Below are 20433 nucleotides of genomic sequence, written 5' to 3' on the forward strand. Positions count from 1 at the left end.
ATGTTTGTCAAAAAATAGTGAACAAAAGAAAAATGGGATTTATTGTGAGGCTTACAAATAAGCTGATTTTTATGAATATCACTTAGAGTTAACAGAAACAATCATATGTTAATAAAACTATGAATACACAATTGTGTATGTTAATATCTGTCCTTTGGCTTACTTTAAAGCAGCCATTTCCTTTGTGTTTCTAGGGTCATTCTTGCCGGTGTCTGCATAATGTACCCCATATGCAGTTAGAAGTTGTTGCCAAGAAAACAAGAGTTCAACCAAACCCTGTAAGGCCATTGGATCAGTCAACACCCACTTATCACAAAGCAAAAAATATCAATACATGACCCAGCAGTGCTCAGCTTAGCCTTGGACCAAAGCAGGAAAAGTGAAATGAAATGAGTAAAAACATCACCTCCAGACTCACAGAGACCTGGTTTCAAATTCAGGATCTTCCACTGGGGTGGAACATGTTCCTTAAAATTCTTCAAATTCTCAAAGCCTCAGTTGACACTTCTGTAAATGGGTACAAGAAAGATGTCTATTGATAGGGTTCTTGTGAGAATCAGGTAAGGCAACACACACAAAAACATTGATGCAGTAACAAGCTTGGAAGGTCATGATGAGTGGTGAGAACAAGCTCCCAGAGTCATTGACACAGAGTAGAAATGAAAACATCTTCACTCCTAATTTCTGCTTTACCATGACCAACATGGTTTTTACTCATCCTTTTATTAATTTACAAGCGTAACATATTTTGTATGATTAATCTCAGTATAGAAGTAACATTTTTTAAATGTATAACTTTTTAAACACCCTGAGTAATCCGTGAATAAATTATTGTGGCTCTCAGACCCACCAACGTGCACTCCTATTTCAGATAGCTGCATTGCACAAAGAAACCTAATTAGGTGGGTAGTGGAATGGAAGACACTACTCTATATTTATTGAATAATTAAGTAACTCTTAATTGTTCCACTTCCTTTATCCAGGGTGTTTTATTAGTAAGGACAATATTATTTTATAATTAAAATATTCTTTAGATACAAGCAAATCTACCCCTTCTTCTTTCAGGTAAAAGGAATTTCAAAATTAGTGTTAAAACTTTAACAATGGAGACTATAGTGTCCCCATGGTTTTTAATCAAAAGAGTTATGATTTTAAATCATTTAAAGCATAATTGACCTAAATGCAATGTGTTGTCTCAAGTTGAATCCTAGAACAGAACAAGGACAGTAGTGGACAAATTAGTGAAATGTGAATACTATCTGATGTGTAGTCAAGAGTAACTTATTAGGGGCTGGGTGCGGTGGCTCACGCCTGTAGTCCTAGCACTCTGGGAGGCCGAGGCCGAAGCGGGCAGATCTTTTGAGCTCAGGAGTTCGAGACCAGCCTGAGCAAGAGCGAGACCCCATCTCTACTAAAAACATAGAAATAAATTAGCTGGACAACTTAAAATATATAGAAAAAATTAGCCGGGCCTGGTGGCACATGCCTGTAGTCCCAGCTACTTGGGAGGCTGAGGCAGGAGGATTGCCTGAGCCCAGGTGTTTGAGGTTGCTGAGACCTAGGCTGACACCACAGCACTCTAGCCCAGGCAACAGAGTGAGACTCTGTTCCCCCCCAAAAAAAGTAACTTATCAATGTTCATTTAACAGTCTTGAGAAATGTACCCATGGCAATGTAAGTTGATGAGAGTAAGGGAAACTGAGTAGTGTAAAGTTGCTATACTCTCTTAGCAACTTTTCTGTTCATTGAAAATTACTCCAAATGAAAATTAATTATTAAAAAAAACTTGTTCAATTTGTGTTAGCAAAACTTGAGCAATCCCAGCTTCATGGTGTACTAGCCATGTGTCATTGAAGAAACCACTGTGCCTCAGCCTCCTCTGCTATAAAATAGATAGTAATACTTGCTCAACTGTTTCACCCATGAAAATAAAATAGTCAGCTATTATTAACATTTTTTGCAAAGTAGAAATCAAATATTGATGTCAGCATTAATTTGAAGCAGCATCTACCTATGGACACAAAGTGAGCAAGACTGAAAATTGAATCTGTCTTAGGAATATAATATGTTTTTACAATCATGCAAATTTTTAACTATGCCCATTCTAAAATTGTAATGAAACTACTTCATTCATGCAGTCTTTTTGGAAAAAATATTAGTAAATAATTTCAGAATGATAAACATGTTTGTGTTTTTTATACTAGTAACCCCAATGGTAAACATTTATTCTGATGGTGAAATGAGATGGGGAAGTTTTATAATGAAAGATGGTGTCATGTCATTTATAATAGTGAAAATTGAGAAATATCTAAAAAACAATGATAGAAAGAAGTTTATCTAAATCAGGCTACCACAAATTAGTAACACATAGTGCTATATATAAAACACTAAAAATATGAGGACATTTTTATAATATAAGAGAGAAAATCAGAAGTAAAATTGTAATAACTCTGCTCATTTGTACAGATATTTTAAATACAATTTTTATAATCTAGAAGACATATAAAAATTATAGTGACTTTTTATTTGCAAACTATGTATTATTATTAGAATATTTAAAATTAGTATCAAGTTTAAAACCTATAATATCGTGTTTTTAATCATCTAAACTCTTCAGACAAAAGAGGTGGTGTTTGGGGATAATTCATTTGCATAGTTGGAATTAACATGCTAACATTGCACAGAATCTTACATTAAAATTATAAACTCTTGTATACTCTTCATAAACAGCCATAGCATGGGGCCAGCCCTCCCTGTCCTCTAAGCGCTCACTTTGATATCAATGTTATATTCACATTGTCCTCTAGGTCATAGCTTATTCTGTCCATATTTCTCCTGGTCTTTCCTGACAGCCACACCCTTAATATGCTGGAGCTGCACCTCAGATTGCTCAGGACCCCCTCACAGCATCTCTTGTAGCTGTGACCTTGGGAAGTTGACCTCCTCATGCCCACTATCCACATTGCCTACTGTTTCCTTCCTACCAGTTTTTGCAATAAAACTAATCCTAGCATCATTCATTCTTGAAATAATAGAATTTCTGTTTCAAAGTTGAAATATACATAACATTTAGAATCGTAAGAGGAATTAGTATAAAGGTTGTCTTTGTAAGAAATGTTTTTCAGTTATATTTCAAGCAGTAAATTTTAGATACATTTATATGTATATATGCGTGCACATTCAGTTGGATACCTTTTTCCAAATATTATTATTACAAAAAAAAGAATAAATTAAAATCCTATTTGTAATTAATCTTCCCGTTAATTTCCTTAAATCCACCATTTTTTTCATCTAGGATTATTATTCAGCAACAAAATATTTATTCCTTGCCTGTCTAGCAAAGCTTATTCCTTTCCCTGGAAACCTACAATGTTCTCTTCAAATTTCAGATTTTCAGATCCTTTTCTCTCCCCTCTATATTACTCTGCTGATTTCCCTAAAACTCTCAACACTTACACTTTTATTATTTCTGGAATTTGAAAACAAACAAATAAACAAAAAACCGTTTCATGTTTGTACTGGTTTCCCTCCGGATCCATGCCTGAACCTTCTTTTCTTCTGTTGCCTTAGTGACTTAGCTCATTTTAGGGGTGAGACAAAGCCAGGACAATGAGCACTAAAGCAATTTAAATTTTCCTGAACAATTCTGAGGCAGGAACCTAATGCTATTTGTGACATCAAATGTGCTTAAGAAAATAAAGTGGACATAGTTAAAATCAGAAGACTCCATTCTGTGATGTGAGACAGATTTCTTTCCCTTAATGTCCTTCCCTGTGCCATTTGTTAGGGTGCCGTGGAAATAGTGTTTTATTCTACGTCAGTAACCCTGTATGTGGTACAACAGTCCTTGAATTTACCATATTATGCCAGTGTTCTTTATTTAGCCTTTAAACAGCAGAAAAATGTGCTTTTTAATCTAAAACATCGGGATGGGGAGAGCATTAGAGCATAAATGATAAATGAGAATATTTTACAAAGAATAAATAAGATCCTATTAGGGAGCAGTGACAAAACTATGCATTTGTTGCATTTCTAAGTTATTCATATTTATCTTGAACCTGCAAGGCTGAAGATAGGTCTAATTTCATCAGACTTGAATTAATTAGGTACTTCTATCCCCTCTCCCAAAAAGCAGATACCAATTTGCATTCTAACAACTGCAGTTTTTTGGGCACTTATTACATGTCAAGTGCTATTCTGTGGACTCCACATGTATTATTTTATTTCTTTCTACATCCTTTCAGCTTCGTAATATTATTAACATTATCCTCATTAAGCATGAGAAGTCTGAGAGTCAGAAAGGTCATGTAACTAGCTCAAGTGTACATAGTTCTTAAGAGATAGGCTCATTTATTGCATTTAACTTTATAACCAAACCACGATACCCACACTTTGAAGCACTGCATCAAAGTTTGAAATCTTCTCTGAAATTGCAAACATGGGAATTATAAATCTCACCATTTTTCAGTTCCTTGAAAATTCTAGTGATGGTAGTCTCTTATTCTCTATGGAGAAAAGTCCATTTGGTGGCTGGCCAAAACAGGAACGTTGTTTCTAACCCTTCCTTCTACATCGAAGAGAGAGAGGAAGAGCATCTCTGGCAGAGGAGGTAGAGAATGTCCCCCACTGCTTATCAAGTACTGTTTATAACATAGTCTCAGGAAAAAAATAATAAAGCAGCAAAAGTTTCCTCCTTGGTTTCCTACTGGAGTTTAAAGAAATTTCCCTGAGAGGTCACGAACCTATAGAATTGCTTCTCAGCTTCCCCAGGGTTTGGAAATTTCCCATCAGTATGATTTTCCAAGACACAGTTTTATGTGGTTTGACTTGCTCAAGTCTTTGCAAAACTTTTAAGTCCCTGATCAAATAGAGGTATTCTTTTTCTTTTTCAACTTCTGGGTTCTATTTGAAGATTCTTTGATTTTCCTTCAAGTTCGGGGATAGAATACTGTGTTTACTGCGATGGGATCACAGATTTAGGGCAAAATCCCTGTGTACTTAGTAAGTAAAAGAGCTGAGTTCTGGGATAAGGCAGCATCAATCCATGAGGACAGCATAAATTGTTTTGGGACTAGGGTACCAATGAGCACTTGTGAAAGAATAACATTTTGTGTATAAGTGTGCAAAGATTCTGGATTAATCAAAATGTTATTTTGTGCTCTCAGAAACTGATCTTGAAGTTTCAAGACCTTAAAACTAAAAGTACAATTTCTATAGAGTAAACGAATTTTTCTCTTTTCATATTATTTGAAAAGAAGATAGGGCAGATATGTTTACTCTAATAAAAAATAGCATTGACTGAAGCCTGAGGGACAATTTGAATTTAGCTCAGCATTTCCCCTTAGAGAGAGACAATACCAAACTATTTGTTGTTTTATACAGTCTTTAAACATTTTATCCTGCCTGCTTATATGTTTATTCACACCTCATAGAAAAATGCAAAATTGAAGTAATTTAGCTAAAAGTCATAGTCCAGAAGCACATCATCCCATCAATTGTCTATGGAATTAAGAGAGAAGTGTTATTTTCTTTTAATTGAAATTTTTTATGTGTGTCCTGATCCAGAAGAATCACTTGATATGAACCACAGTTTTAGTAAGGGTGATATTTTATCAATAAAAAAAATTTATTATAAATATCACTCAGCAACAGACTTGACCAATACATTCTGGAACACTGGTTCTCAGTTCAAGCCAAGGTTAGCATCTTCTACTTCATTCCATGCACTGCTTTGCTTAATCCTTTATTATTTGCTTTTGTTAGAGAAACAGAGTGGAATAATACAAAAATATGATTGTAAAGATGGAGTAGGGTATATAATATAAGACACAGTTTTGTACAGTTATGAAAAACCAGGGTAAGTTATTTTTAAAGTTTAAATCAGAAAAGAGAAAGACATAGACAGAAGGAGCCACAGGCAAGAAGAAGAAATGGCAGATGGGGGATAGCAATTTTCCTTTCCAGAATTTATGGAGTATTCTACTCTTTCCTACTGATTTAAAATTCTGTGTTCATCCATTGATATTATAATTGATATTGCAAAATCCATGAATCCAAAGGATCACTAGAGACTATTATGAACCACCATATGGCAATAAATTAGAAAACAAAGCATAAATGGATAAATTCCTAGACACATACAACCTACCTAGAGTAAACCAGAAAGAAATTCAAAACCTGAATAAAGCAGTTGCAAGTACAAAGATAGAAGCAGCAATAAAAAGTCACCCAAAGGAAATGCCCAGGACCTGGTGGCTTCACTGTTGAATTCTATAAAGCATTCAAAGAAGAACTAATACCAATGCTATTTAAACTATTACAAAATATTGAGGAGGAGGGGATCCTCCCAAACTCATTCTATGAGCCCTGTATAACACCATTACCATAACCAAAGATCTGACAAAAAAAGAAAATTATCAGGCCAATATTTCTGATGGATATAATTGCAAAAATCCTCAACAATATACTAGCAAACCAATTCAATAACATATTACAAAGATTATTCATCATGATCAAGTGGAATTCATCCCAGGTATGCAAGGCTGATTTAACATACACAAATCTATGTGATATACCATATCAACAGAAACAAAGACAAAAACCATATTATCATTTAAATCAATGTTGAAAAAGCATTCAGGAAAATTCAAAATTCTTTCAGGATAAAAGCTTTCAAACCTGGATATAGCAGCAACTTACCTCAACCTGATAAAAGCCATCAATGACAGACCCACAGCTAGTATCATACTGAATGGAGACAAACGGAAAGCCTTTTCTCTAAGATCTGCAACAAGACCAGGATGCCACCTTCACCAGTGTTATTCAATGTAGTGCTGGAAGCTGCAGCTAAAGCAATCAGACTACAGAAAGAAATGAAGGATATCCAAATGGGAAAGAAAGAAGTCAAATTATGCTTATTGGAAGATAATGTGAATTTATACCTAGAGAGACTTAAAGACATGACCCAAATACTATTAGAACTAACAAATAAATTTAGTAAAGTTACAGGATACAATATCAACATACAAAGATCAGCAGCATTTCTTTTTGCCAACAGCAAAAAATCTGAAAATGAAATCAAGAAAGTAATCTCATTTATAGCAGCTACAAATAAAATCCCAGCAATAAAGTTATCAAAAGAAGTGAAATTTCTCTATAATGAAAACTACAAAACATTCATGATAGAACTTGAAGAGCACACAAAAGAATGAAAAGATATTTCATGCTCATAGATTGAAAGAATCAATAGTGTTAAAATGGCCACACTGCCCAAAGCAATCTACAGGTTCAGTGCGATCCCCATCAAAATACTAAGTATATTCTTCACAGAAATAGAAAAAATAATTGCAAAATTTATATGGAACCACAAAAGACTCAGAATAGCCAAAAAGAAACAAAATTGGACGAACATATTACCTGACTTCAAATTATACTACAGAATTTTGGTAACCAAAACATCATGATACTGGTGTAAAAACAGACACATAGGCTAATAAAACAGAATAGGGAACCCAGAACGAAATCCACACATCTATAATGAACTTATGTTTGACAAATTTGCTAAGAATATACACTGAGGAAAGCAGAATCTCTTCAATAAATCCTATTGGGAAATCTCTATATCCATATGCAAAATAATGAAACTAGACCATCTTCTCTCACCATATACAAAATCAAATCAAAATAGTTTAAACAATTAAGTCTAAGATGTGAAGATATGAAACTATTAAAAGAAAACATTGGTGATATGCTTCAGGACATTGGTCTGGGCAAGGACTTCCTCAGTAATTTCCCCAAAGCATAGGAAACCATAGCAAAATTGGACAAATGAGAACATGTCAAGCTAAAAAGCTTCTAATCATCAAAGCAAACAATCAACAAAGTGAACAGACAACCCACAGAATGGGAGAGAATATTTGCAAACTACCCATCTAACCAGGTATTAATAACTAGAATATGTAAGGAACTCCAACAACTCAACAAGAAAAAAAATGTAATCTGATTAAAAAATAGGGAAAGATCTGAATAGACGTATCTCAAAAGAAAACATACAAATGGCATATATACATATGTATGCCATTATGGCATGTATGGCAAAAATACAAAAACATATACAAAAGTATATGAAAAGTGTTCAATATCATTAGTCATCAGAGAAATGCATATCAAAACTGCATTGAGATATCAACTGACTCCAATAAAATGGGTTATATCAAAAAGACAGTCAATAACAAATTTGCTGAGGATGTGGAGAAGAGGGAACCCTCATACACTGTTAGTGGGAATGTGAATTAGTGTAACCACTATGAAGATTAGTATGGAGGTTCCTGATAAAACTAAAAATAGAACTGCTATGACTCAGTATTCCTACTGCAGGGTATATATCCAGGGGTATATATCCCAGGATGGGAATTCAGTATGTTGAAAAGATATCTGCACTCTCATGTTTATTGTAGCACTATGCACAATTGCCAAGATATGGAATCAACCTAAGTGTCCCTGAATGGATGAATGGATAAAGAAATTGTGGCATATATACACAATGTAATATTATGTACCACAGAAAGGAATGAAATCCCACCATTTCCAACATCATGGATGGAACTGGAGAATATCATGTTAAGTGAAATAAGCAAAGCTTGAGTGCTGACTAGGGTCCTGCTCCAACCCGGACGGAGGAGAGCTCAAGCTAAGGGTGATCAGCACATGACCTATCAAAGAAAGATCTCTAAACAAAATAAGTGCGAAAATTTGATGGAATCAAGAATGATGGATCCATGTTCAGCTAGAGTCCAGCTTCGTATCACAAAACCTACTATACCCATCACACAGGTTTCAAGACTTTGCAAGAATTGTCAACAAATGGTATGCTCTTACTTCAACTTAGAACTGGAATGACACTGTCTGGGAACAATACAATTTGCTTTCATCATGTAAAAATTTACATTGACAGATTTGAGGATTTGCAGAAGTCATGTTGTAACCCATTTAACATGCACAGAAAACTAGCCAAAAAAATTTGCATGTAATTGACTTAGATGATGCCACTTTTCTGAGTGCAAAATTTGGAAGACTTGTACCTGGTTGTACCTGGTACAAGACTTGTACCTGGTTGGAAGCTTTGTCCAAAATGTACACAGATAATCAATGGAAGTGTGGATGTTGATTCAGAGGACGGCCAGAGAAGAAAATCTGAATCAGATGGAAGAACTGCTAAAGCTTTGAGGTCACTACAATTTACAAATCCAGGAAAGGAAACTGAATTTGCTCCAGAAACTGGTAAAAGAGAAAAAAGAAGGCTTACAAAAAATGCAACCACTGGTTCAGACAGACTAGTGATACCAGCGAAGAGTAAAGTCTATGATAGCCAGGGTCTCCTGATTTTCAGTGGGATGGACTCTGTGACTGCCTCGATGAAGACTGGTTAGGATGTTTCTATGCTTGTCCTGCCTGTGGTTCTACCAAATGTGGAGCTGAGTGCTACTGTGACCGCAAGTGGCTGTATGAGCAAATTGAAATTGAAGGAGGAGAAATAATTCATAATAAACATGCTGGATAATTTGTAGTATCAAACCATGGGGTCTTTAAAGGTCCTCTCTCTACTTCTAAAATTCTATAATTTAAAATATATTTTAAGCTTAATTGCCAAATGACAACAATTTGAAAACCACCTCAATATTCACTCAGTGTGCACTATTTTGCATTTTGAGTGCTTTAAAATTCATTATTTGGTGGGCAGTTAAGATGGGCTATTTCTCAGAAGTCAGCATTAAGCCAGTCTGGGCCTATATAAACAATTAAGGTATATAGGCAGTCCTTGATTTGCGTGGTTTCCACAGGCAAAAATGTCAGTGACCATGACTTAATTAGGTAATACCAGTCTCCTAACAGCGTGGTTCGAATTTCACTTACCACAATATATTAACTGTGAGTAACTGCATGAAGTTCAAATTTCTCTGCTAGCTCTTCAGTCCACAGATCACTATGCAACAGATGTGCATCATGATCAGTGACCAATCATGTCGCTTCTTTCAAATTCTGCCAGTGGTTGGTTCCTGTGCATCTGTTACTTGATTCACTCATAGCAAAGCTTGTGTGGTCTCCTTGTCATCCACTTGACATTTTACAAAAGTGGACAATTGAAAGAGCCAACAAAAATGGAAACAGAGCAAAGACATGAAAAATAATAATGCTGGAAGTGAAATCTGAATGAAACAACAGTTGCACAGGAAATCACTGATCATGGGAATATTTGCACTGCTGCCTTTCTAGAGACTCTGGATACACATCCACGGGAACTTAGTGAAGGCAAACTTACCAACATAAAGGAGGAAAGTGGTTGTGACGAAAAAGATAAACATGTTCCAGAGGAAGTGGTGGTTAAAAAAAAAATTCACATTAAAGGATATATAATGTGGATACAGAAATATTTTACAACATTGAAAGTGCAAATAAAATGGTAGAAACTGATTCAAACTTGAATACGATAATTTTCCACCACACAGAAAAGATTTTTACTCAGTATCATAATTAGATTAAAAAAAAAAAAAAAGACAAGCACTCTTCATACTCCTGTTAGTTTTTACAGTGAGGCAATTTAATTCTCAATGTTTCTAACATTTTAAATTACAACATACTAAGTATTTTTAAACTTTTTTGCATTTTCTTCTACATTTATAACTGCTAGTTTTTAATATTTTGACAGATTTTTAAAGGTCATGGAACAATCACATTTTTTCCCATTGATTATTAAGCTTGCTTTGCATCGCCATTTTTATGGTCCCACGTTATTGTGGCAAAACGAGGACTGCCTGTAGCTGGGAACAATGCCACTTCAAGGAAAACTGATGATAACACAACTGACAGTTAAGTGTTAAACTATTTTGGAAATAATCTACATGTCTAAGTGCTAAAATATATTTCTCTTCTCCTCATGTATTCATCAAATAAAAAATGTTTTAATACTGTAAATAGAAGAAAAAGAAAAAGAAAAAGAAAAGAAATAAGCAAAGCTTATTTCCCAGAGGCTGGGAAGGGTAGTGGGAAGTGAGGAGGAATAAAAAAGAAGCCTCACACTTGAATGCGGAGATGGGGAAACTGAAAATGGCTCCCCTGACCACGTAAATCACAAAGGGATTTTATAGGAGCTGTCTCGGATCTCTTATGAGATCACTTAGTGTCTTCTTTTTTCCATTGACCCAGGCAAATACTGGTTTTTCAGACCTTTTTTTTTCCTGCTCCTATCCTTGGAGTGATTATTATTCCCCCTTTCCTCAGTACATCTTTCCATAGTCAGTCTCCGCCTAGTTCACTAACTTTGAAGAGGCAATTGAAGTTTCAATTTTCTTTGATGTTTTCCCGGTTTACATACAGATAAGAGTTTTTATTTGAAAATATTAAGGGGATACAAATGTTTTTGTTAAATGGAGACCAAGTATAACGCTTAAGTCAGGGCTTTTAGTGTGCCTGTCACCAGGACAGTGTTTATTATACCCACTAGGTGACTTTTTAATACTCGTACCCTTGCCATCCTCTCTCCCTGTCTTGGTTTCCAATGTCCTTTACATTTCTTTGTGCCCATTATACTAAGTGAGGTATCTTAGAAATGGAAAAACATATAAGTTTAATCATACTAACTTTCATTTATATTAGTCGATATTTTATATGAGTGCCAATAAATGATTCTCAAATTGAAGTAAAGATTCTGTCCTCACAGCTTGCCTCCCCTCCTCCCTGAGCTAAGGGACACCTCCTGCTACAGTGACCAGCTGCTCCCTCAGGCATGTCCTCAGAGTCACATCCAGGTGTAGACTACTGACAGTTACCAAAAGCTTCCTCCTTTCTGCCAAATCTTTTAGAATGGCCCAGATAAAGACTCAAATAAATGTTAATACCAATACAATTGAATTGTAAATCCATCATTTGTATTTCTATGACTTTAGGCAAGTTTTCTAACTTCTCTTAATTTCCTCCTCTGGAAAACATTACTATTATATATAATATTTAATAATCAAGACAAAATATTAATAATCAATAATTTTATTAATACTAATGATATTGCTAAAATACATTATGAGTAATTACAATGACAACAACTAATAAAACTCCTATAATTTTCATAATATTTTGAAATCAGCAAGTCAGTAAAGGGAAGAGGAGATAAGAGAGAAAGGGAATGGAAAGAAGACAATGGTTGTTTTTACATGTTTTTATTTTAAATCTACCTCTTAAGGTATAATGGACATACAATAAAATGTGTCCTTTTAAAATGTATATAGGGGAATTTTGACAAATGTATACACCCAGGTAACTACTACCACAGTGGTGGGGATTTATCAGCTTTATTTACCTACTCAAAAAACCAGGTTTTGACTTTGTTCATGTTCTCCTCATTTTTACATTCTGTTTTTTTGCCTTCTGCTTGTTATTATTTCATTTCATTATGTGGTTCCTTGTGAGGACTAAGTGGAAGAATCTGCTTTGTTGCTCTCTCCTAGCTTCTGAGGACTTGCTGACAATCTTTGAAATTCTTTAGCTCGTAGATCAATAACCCAGTCTCTCTGCCTTCCTCTTCACGTGACATTCACCGTGTGCCTGTTTTTCTGTTTCTCATTTTTATAAGGATGCAGTTATGTCAGATTAGGATTCACCCTAATAATCTCATTTTAACTTGATCATCTGCAAAGATTTTATTTCCAAATGGTCACATTCACAGGTACTGGAGTTTATGACTTCAACATTTTTTGTGGGGATGCAATTCAATTCACAATGATCTTATTCAGCCCTTAAACTGGGAAAAAAGTATTGCCTCCTGATTCAGGCTCTCCAAGTTTCCTCCAAAAGCTTTGTTGGTGTCTCTTCCCTACCCCGCCTCCAGCAGGGACCCTCCACCTATGCAAAGCCCAGACTCTCCACCTCGGGCCCATATCAAGAATCAAGACATGCTCCCAAGGTAAAAGTGGCCACAAAATTCAACACACTTTATTGAGGATCTTGTCTCTCTAGTAATATCCCTTTCAGCTTTGGTTTTCTCAGTAGGTCTCCAGTACCTCATACAGATTCCTATATTGTGTCTGGCATTTCTAGTTATTCACAGCAATGGTAGTTTTGGCCACAAATTATTGTATTACACCCAGGAGCAGAAGCCCATTTATATATCTTTATTATTGTTCATTTGTTAATTCAACACTTATATATTTATCACTTACTACGTGCCAGACTGTTTTGGGCAGTGGGGTTTTAACAGTAAAATTGTTTTTTGTTTCTAAACATCTGAATTTAAGATCTCATAGTAATGTTTTTGAGAAAGATAAAAATCCTTACCCTTGTATAAATTATTTTCTAGTGTATAAACAAAAAACAAAATGAATAACTAAACTGTATAACATGCTAGGTAATGATAAGTGTTAAACGGAAAAATTAAACAGAAATGTAGGAATAGGAGTCACAAAATGTTAGTGGGTGGGATTTGCTATATTGTAAGGTGGTCAGAAAATGCATTACTGAGAGGATACGTTTGAATAATCAGCCAAGGGAAGTGAGAGGGTAAGACATACACATACCTGGAGGAGGAATAATTGAGACACTGAGAATTATTTTACATAGATTTTTAGGCAGGAGTATATGTGGGGTCACGTAAAGAGTTGACAGTGGCAATGGTTTGTAGGTTGTGATGGGGTTAAAGAATTGTTAGAATTGAGCACTGATAGAGGAAGCTTGAAATAATGGATATGTGATTGAAAATTTTAGATTATTAGATTCTAAGTAAATATAAATTTGAACTCTCTCAATATACATATGTGGATACTGGGCTGTCAATTCAGAGTTGATGAGTGATCAGAGGGTAAAAATATAATTTTTTGACTCTCCATTAGTTCTTTTTGTTATAACATTATGTTACCTTTTTCTGTAGAATGTATAGTCCATAAAGATTTTGTCCAAGAGTATTTTGACTGTTTTCCTCTTAAACTTGATTTTATTAAAAAAAGCTTAATAATTTATTTTCCATCAGAAACCACCACCATTCTCTTCCATACTTTCCTTATGGCATTTTTTACCTCCTTATTCCTGGAGGTATAAATCAGAGGATTGAGCAAGGGGGCTAGGATGCCATAAACTACTGCCATCATTTTGTCAGAGGAGAAAGGAGATGGAGGTCGTGTGTATACAAAGATGCATGGGACAAAGAACAAAACCACAACAGCAATGTGAGATCCACAGGTAGACAGAGCTTTTCTCCGCCCTTCGGAACTATGAGTTCTCAGAGAGAGCAAGATGACACTGTAGGAGACAAGCAACAAGGAGAAGATTATGATACAGATAAAGCCACTGTTGACGACCACAAAAAGGCCAAAAATGTGAGTGTCAGTGCAGGCAAGCTCCAGTAATGGATATAAGTCACACAAGAAGTGATCAATGACATTGGGACCACAGAAGGGCAAGTGGAAAGTAAAGAGAATTTGTATCGTGGAATGTGAGAAGCCCCCAGTCCAGGCTACCCCCATCAGAATGCCACAGAGCCTTCGGTTCATGATGGAAGAGTAATGCAAAGGCTTGCAAATGGCCACATATCGATCATAGGCCATGGCTGTGAGGACAATCACCTCTGCCCCAGCAAAGAAGTGTGAAACAAAAAGCTGTATCATGCAGCCTTCAAATGTGATGGTTTTCCTCTCAGAGAGGAAGTCCACGATCATCTTTGGCATGAAGGTGGAGGAGTAGCATGCATCTAGGAAGGACAGGAAAGCCAAGAAGAAGTACATGGGAGACCCCAGTAGTGCAGGGCTGCTGAGGATGGTTACTACAATTAGCATGTTACTCCCGACTGTTGCAATGTAGACAAACAGAAATACAACAAATAATATTTTCTGAACATTTGGACTCTGTGAGAGCCCCAGGAGGACAAACTCAGTTACAAAGCTTTGGTTTTGCATAATTTCCAAGGAAAAGGTGACAGCTCCAACCGTGGTCAGCATGTAGAATCTGCAGTTATGATAAAGAAAAATTTGCTTCAGTTCAATTTGTAGTATTATACTCATCGACAAGTTTGAAGCATCCACATACAAAATTATCTGAATGTGTATGTCGTGACTGAGAACAGAAAACTCGAAATTAATGAAGGTACTAGGGAAAGGTCAGGCAGAATTGGGCTGGAGATAAATTATTGAATGGCTTAAAGAGCCAGAGTTTCAATATGGGGGAAGGAAAGCATCCACATGTGGTAGAGAAGAGAAATAGTTTTCATCTCAAGTGCCAGCTTTGATCATTTACTAGTGGCTTCCTGGAGTGAATTCTTAAGAAGGTTTCTGAAGCCACCTCCAAGTTATGAGGATAAGAGGACTGTAATTTATTGGCCATGCCTGCCATTAGCATGGAATGGTGGCAGGGTTGACCAGCAACCATCCTAATCTGGAGACTGGCTTATCTATCTAGAAAATGAAATAATGTGCTGTTTCAAAGCCACTTGAAAATCATGGTTACTCCTCAAATATTTCTTTGAATGTCTGAACTGTGTGGGGCCTTTAAATGAATTAATTCATTCTTCATAAAATAGAATGATCTGTGGAAAATACCAGGCTGTACACTTAATACATAACAAGTATGTACTGAGTTTATTTTTAATCTGTCATTTAAAATAAGTTTATAAAAATAATAATGCCAATACCAGAGCGTTGTCCTGGTGGCTATGTGAAGTAAGGTGGGTCTCAGGACCCACTGCCTAGAACACAGTCTGTGATAGGTTCTATTGTCCCTGTTTGATTGGTGGGAAACTCATGCTTAAAGAGGTTAAGTTGAAGTAAACAACAGATGCTTGATCTGGGGTTTGAACACACAACCTCTTTCTCCGGCATTCACTGGATCAGCAGGGGAAGGAGTGGCATTTTTCTTTGCAGCAAGAACTTCAGACCAGGGGTGATCTTTCTAAAAACACTTACAGATACAAATTGGCAGCCATGACATAGGCAAGGAAGGAAACAAGGTGCTTAAAGAGATATTCTTGAGGGTTTATTAATTATTTTCCAATTGTTTACACAATGTGGTCAGGTCTGATCAAGTACAACTAGTAAGGATATACATGTTTCAAATTTATTTGATACTATTGTAAAGCAGAGAGCTGTGTATATATTAATGGCTTGACTGCTCATCTCCCAGGATTATAATGTGGGTCAAATTTGAAAATGTGAAAATATTTCTTATGATAACATGCCCTTATCAATTGTAGTTACTAGTAACTCAGTTGAAAAGCTATCCACCTTACCCACAGAAAGCTTCGGAATGAGTCATCCAGGTAATTATTCAACTTCTGACTTCATTTTCCATGGGTAGACACAGCCTCACAAGATAATTGTATCCTCATCTATACGTGTAACTGAAATGCATCCATTAGATAGCACATATATATGTCTGTGTGTGTTAACGTTTGTATATGTATACATACATATGTTTGTTAAAAAATAGGTGAATAAAAGAAAAATGGGATTTATTGTGAGACTTACAAATAAGCTGATTTTTTGTGAATGGCAAATAGAGTTAACAGAAAGAATCAAATGTTAGTAAAACTAACAAATACACAATTGTGTATCTCTCCTTTGGTTTACTTTTTTAAAATTTTTATTTACTTTTATATATGTATTTGTTTCAACATATTATGTGGGTACAAATGTTTAAGTTATGTATATTGCCCTTGCCCCCTGACCCTGAGTCAGAGCTTCAAGCTGTCCATCCTGCAGACAGTGCTCATTGCACTCATGTATGTATATACCCATCCCCTCCTCCCCGCTCTCATCTGCCCAACACCTGCTGAATGTTATTCCCATATGTGCTCTTAGGTGTTGATCAGTGGAACCAATTTGATGGTGAGTACATGTGGTGCTTATTTTTCCATTCTTGGGACACTTCACTTAGTAGAATGGGTTCCAGCTCTATCCAGGAAAATATAAGAGGTGCTACATCACCATTGTTTCTTATAGCTTTGGCTTACTTTAAAACAACCATTTCCATTGTGTTTCCAAGGACATTCCTACCGGTGTCTGCATGATGAACCCCATATCCAGTTATAAATTGTTGCCAAGGAAACAAGGGTTCAACCAAACCCTATAAGGTCATGGGATCAGTCAACACCCACCTATTACAAAGCAAAAACTATCAATATATGACCCAGCAGTGCTCAGCCTAGCCTTGGACCAAAGCAGGAGTGACAACGAAGTGAACTGAGTAAGAACATCAGGTCCAGACTCATATAGACCTGGTTTCAAGTCCAGGATCTGCTACTGGGTTGGAACATGTTACTGAAAATTCTTCAAATTCTGAACGCCTCAGTTGCCACTTCTTAAATGGTTATAAGAAGAATGTCTATTGATATGGTTCTTGTGATAATCAGATAAGGGAATGCACACAAAAACACTGATACAGTAACGGGCTTGGAAGGTCTTGATGAGTGGTGAGAACAAGCTCCCAGAGTTACTGGCACAGAACAGAAGTTGTAACATCTTCAGTCTTAATTCATACTTTACCATGACCAAGATGTTTTTTACTCATCCTTTTTTTTAAGTTACAAATGTAATATATGTTGTTTGCTCAGTGTCAGTACCAAAATGATATTTTTAATATGTATAACACTTTTAAACTTCCTTAGTAATTCCTGAATAAATTATTGTGGCTCTCAGACCCAGTAGCATCCACTGGTATTTCAGATAGCTTCATTGTACAAACCCTAATGGGTGCAGGGCGCACCCATTAGGTCTGGGGGCTGGACATGGTTCAAGCTGTGACTCAGGTGAGGCAAAGGCAATATATGCAACCTAAACACTTGTACCCCTGTAATATGCTGAAATAAAAAAACAATAAAACCATCCTCATATAGCCATCTAATCTTTGACAAAGCAGACAAAAACATACACTGGGAAAAGATTCCTTATTCAATAAATGGTGTTGAGAAAACTGGATAGCCATATGTGGAAGAATGAAATAGGATCCGCACCTTTCACCTCTCACAAAAATCAACCCATGGTGGATAACAGACTTAAACCTAAGGTGTGAAACTATAAGAATTCTAGAAGAAAATGTTGGAAAAACTCTTATAGACATTGGCCTAGGAAAAGAATTTATGAAGAAGATCCCAAAGGCAATCATAGCAACAACAGCAAAAAAATAAATAAATGGGATCTGATCAAATTGACAAGCTTCTGCACAGCCAAAGAAACTACCACATGAGCAAGCAGACAACCTACAGAATGGGAGAAAATATTCGCATGTTACACATCTGATAAAGGGCTGATAACTAGAATCTATATAGAACTCAGGAAAAACAGCAAGAAAAAATCAAACAACCCTATCAAAAAGTGAGCAAAGGACATGAACGAAAGAAGATAGACTAATGCCTAACAAACATGAAAAAATGCTCAACATCTGTATTCATCAGGGAAATGCAAATCAAAACCACAGTGAGATATCACTCATCCCCAGTGAGAATGGCCTTTATCAAAAAGTCCCAAAAGAGTAAATGTTGGCATGGATGTGGAGAGATGGGAACACTCTTACATTGCTGGTGGGACTGCAAACTAGTACACCCTCTGTGGAAAGGAATATGGAGATACCTCAAAGAACTACAAGTAGATCTACCATTTGATCCAGTAATCCCTCTACTGGGCATCTACCCAAAAGAACAAAAGACATTCTATAAAAAAGACATCTGCACTAGAATGCTTATAGCAGCACAAATCACAATTGCAAAGATGTGGAAACAACCCAAGTGCCCATCAATACATGAGTGGACTAATAAAATGTGGTATATGTATACCATGGAGTTCTACTCAGCCACAAAAAACAATGGTGATCTAGCACCTCTTGTGTTATGCTGCATAGAGCTGGAACCCATTCTAGGAAGGGAAGTATTCCAAGAATGGAAAAACAAGCACCACAAGTACTCACCATGAAATTGCTATTCACTGATCAACACTTAAGTGCACATATAGTAATAACATTCATTGGGTGTTGGGCAGATGGAGGGGTAGGAAGGGATGGGTATATACACACGTAATGTACAAATGTTTATTTTTTTAACTGTTTTTTATTTCAGGGCATTCTGTTGAGGATGGACACACTTGAAACTCAGACTCTGATGGGGCAAGGGCAGTATACATAACCTAAACATTTGTGCCCCCGTAATATGCTGAAATAAAAAACAGTTAAAAAAATGAAATAAAAAACAAAACAAAACAAACCTAACTGGGTGGGTGGTGGAAAGGAAGAGGAGCTCGATATTAATCAAATCATTACATAATTGTAAATCTCTCCACTTCCTTAATGCAGGGTTTTCTAAGAGCAATACCATTTTAGAATTAAAATATTCATTAGATATAAACCACCCTTTTCTTTTTTCAGATGAAAAGTATATTTTAGATTAGTCTTAAAACTTTGAGAAAAAAAACCTTTGAAAATGGAAACTACAGTGTGCTCACAGTTTATGATCACAAGATTTATGATTTTAAATCATTTAAAAGGTAATTGTCCAAAAGGCACTATTTTGTCACAGAGTGAATACTGGTACAGAAAAAAGACACAAATTGACAAATTAGTGCAATGTGAATAAAATATGATATCTAGTTAATAGTAATATATCAATGTTCATTTAATAGTCTGGACAAACATACACATGGTAATGTAAGATGGTAATCGTAAGGGAAACTAAGTGAGTAGTAAGTAAGACAGACAGTGATTATTCATGTGTTTTGCAAAGTAGAAATCAAATATTGATGTCGCATTATGTGTAAGCAGCATTTTCCAACAGACATAAAGTGATTTGGAAAATTGAATCAGTTATAAGAATATATGTTTTTTACATCATGCTATTTTTCAATTTTACCCATTCTAAAATTGCAATGAAACTGTTTTATCCATGTAATCCTTTTGAAAAAATATTAGTAAATAATTTCAGAAACATCAACATGTTTGTGTTTTTTATACAAGGAACCCCAACTCTAAAAATTTATTCTGAAGGTGAAAAGAAATGAGGAAGTTTTATAATGAAAGATTGTGCCGTGTCTTTTACAATAGTGAAACTTGAGAAACAACTAAAATATTCAATGATAGAAAGAAGTTTATATAAGTCAGGCTATTACAAATTAATATCACATGGTGCTTTAAACAAAATACTAAAAATAAGAGGATATAGAAGGTGAAGCATCTTTACAATACAAGCGAGAAAAACAGAATAAAAATTGTAATAACTCTGCTCATTTATACAGATATTTTAAATATAATTTTGTAATCTAGAAGGAAACATAAAAATTATAGCGACTTTTTATTTGCAATGCATACACTATTGTTATTGTTAGGATATTTAAAATTAAACAAGTTTAAAACCCACAATGCCATATTTTTTACCATCTAAGCAGTTCAGAAAATGGAGGTGGGGTTTGGAGATAATTCATT

At 35.6% G+C, this 20433-nt stretch overlaps 1 protein-coding gene and 1 pseudogene across 1 annotated transcript; one reads left to right on the forward strand and one right to left on the reverse strand.

Annotated features, from left to right (window-relative positions):
• The first annotated feature begins 8766 nt into the window (after positions 1 to 8766).
• On the forward strand, positions 8767 to 9559 carry LOC138384414 (ARL14 effector protein pseudogene; annotated as a pseudogene).
• A 4438-nt stretch (positions 9560 to 13997) lies between these two features.
• Positions 13998 to 14933, reverse strand: LOC138384415 (olfactory receptor 4C15-like). Its single transcript, XM_069469920.1, has one exon. It carries the CDS (start codon positions 14931 to 14933, stop codon positions 13998 to 14000), a length of 936 nt encoding a protein of 311 aa, XP_069326021.1.
• Between the last annotated feature and the right edge of the window lie 5500 nt (positions 14934 to 20433).

Source organism: Eulemur rufifrons, chromosome 6 (assembly GCF_041146395.1).
Source record: "Eulemur rufifrons isolate Redbay chromosome 6, OSU_ERuf_1, whole genome shotgun sequence".
Taxonomy (NCBI): Eukaryota; Metazoa; Chordata; class Mammalia; order Primates; family Lemuridae; genus Eulemur; species Eulemur rufifrons.

Bases quoted from the DNA above. Each gene is read 5' to 3' on its own strand.
- LOC138384415 (XM_069469920.1), bottom strand. From the start codon at position 14,933: ATGCAAAACCAAAGCTTTGTAACTGAGTTTGTCCTCCTGGGGCTCTCA.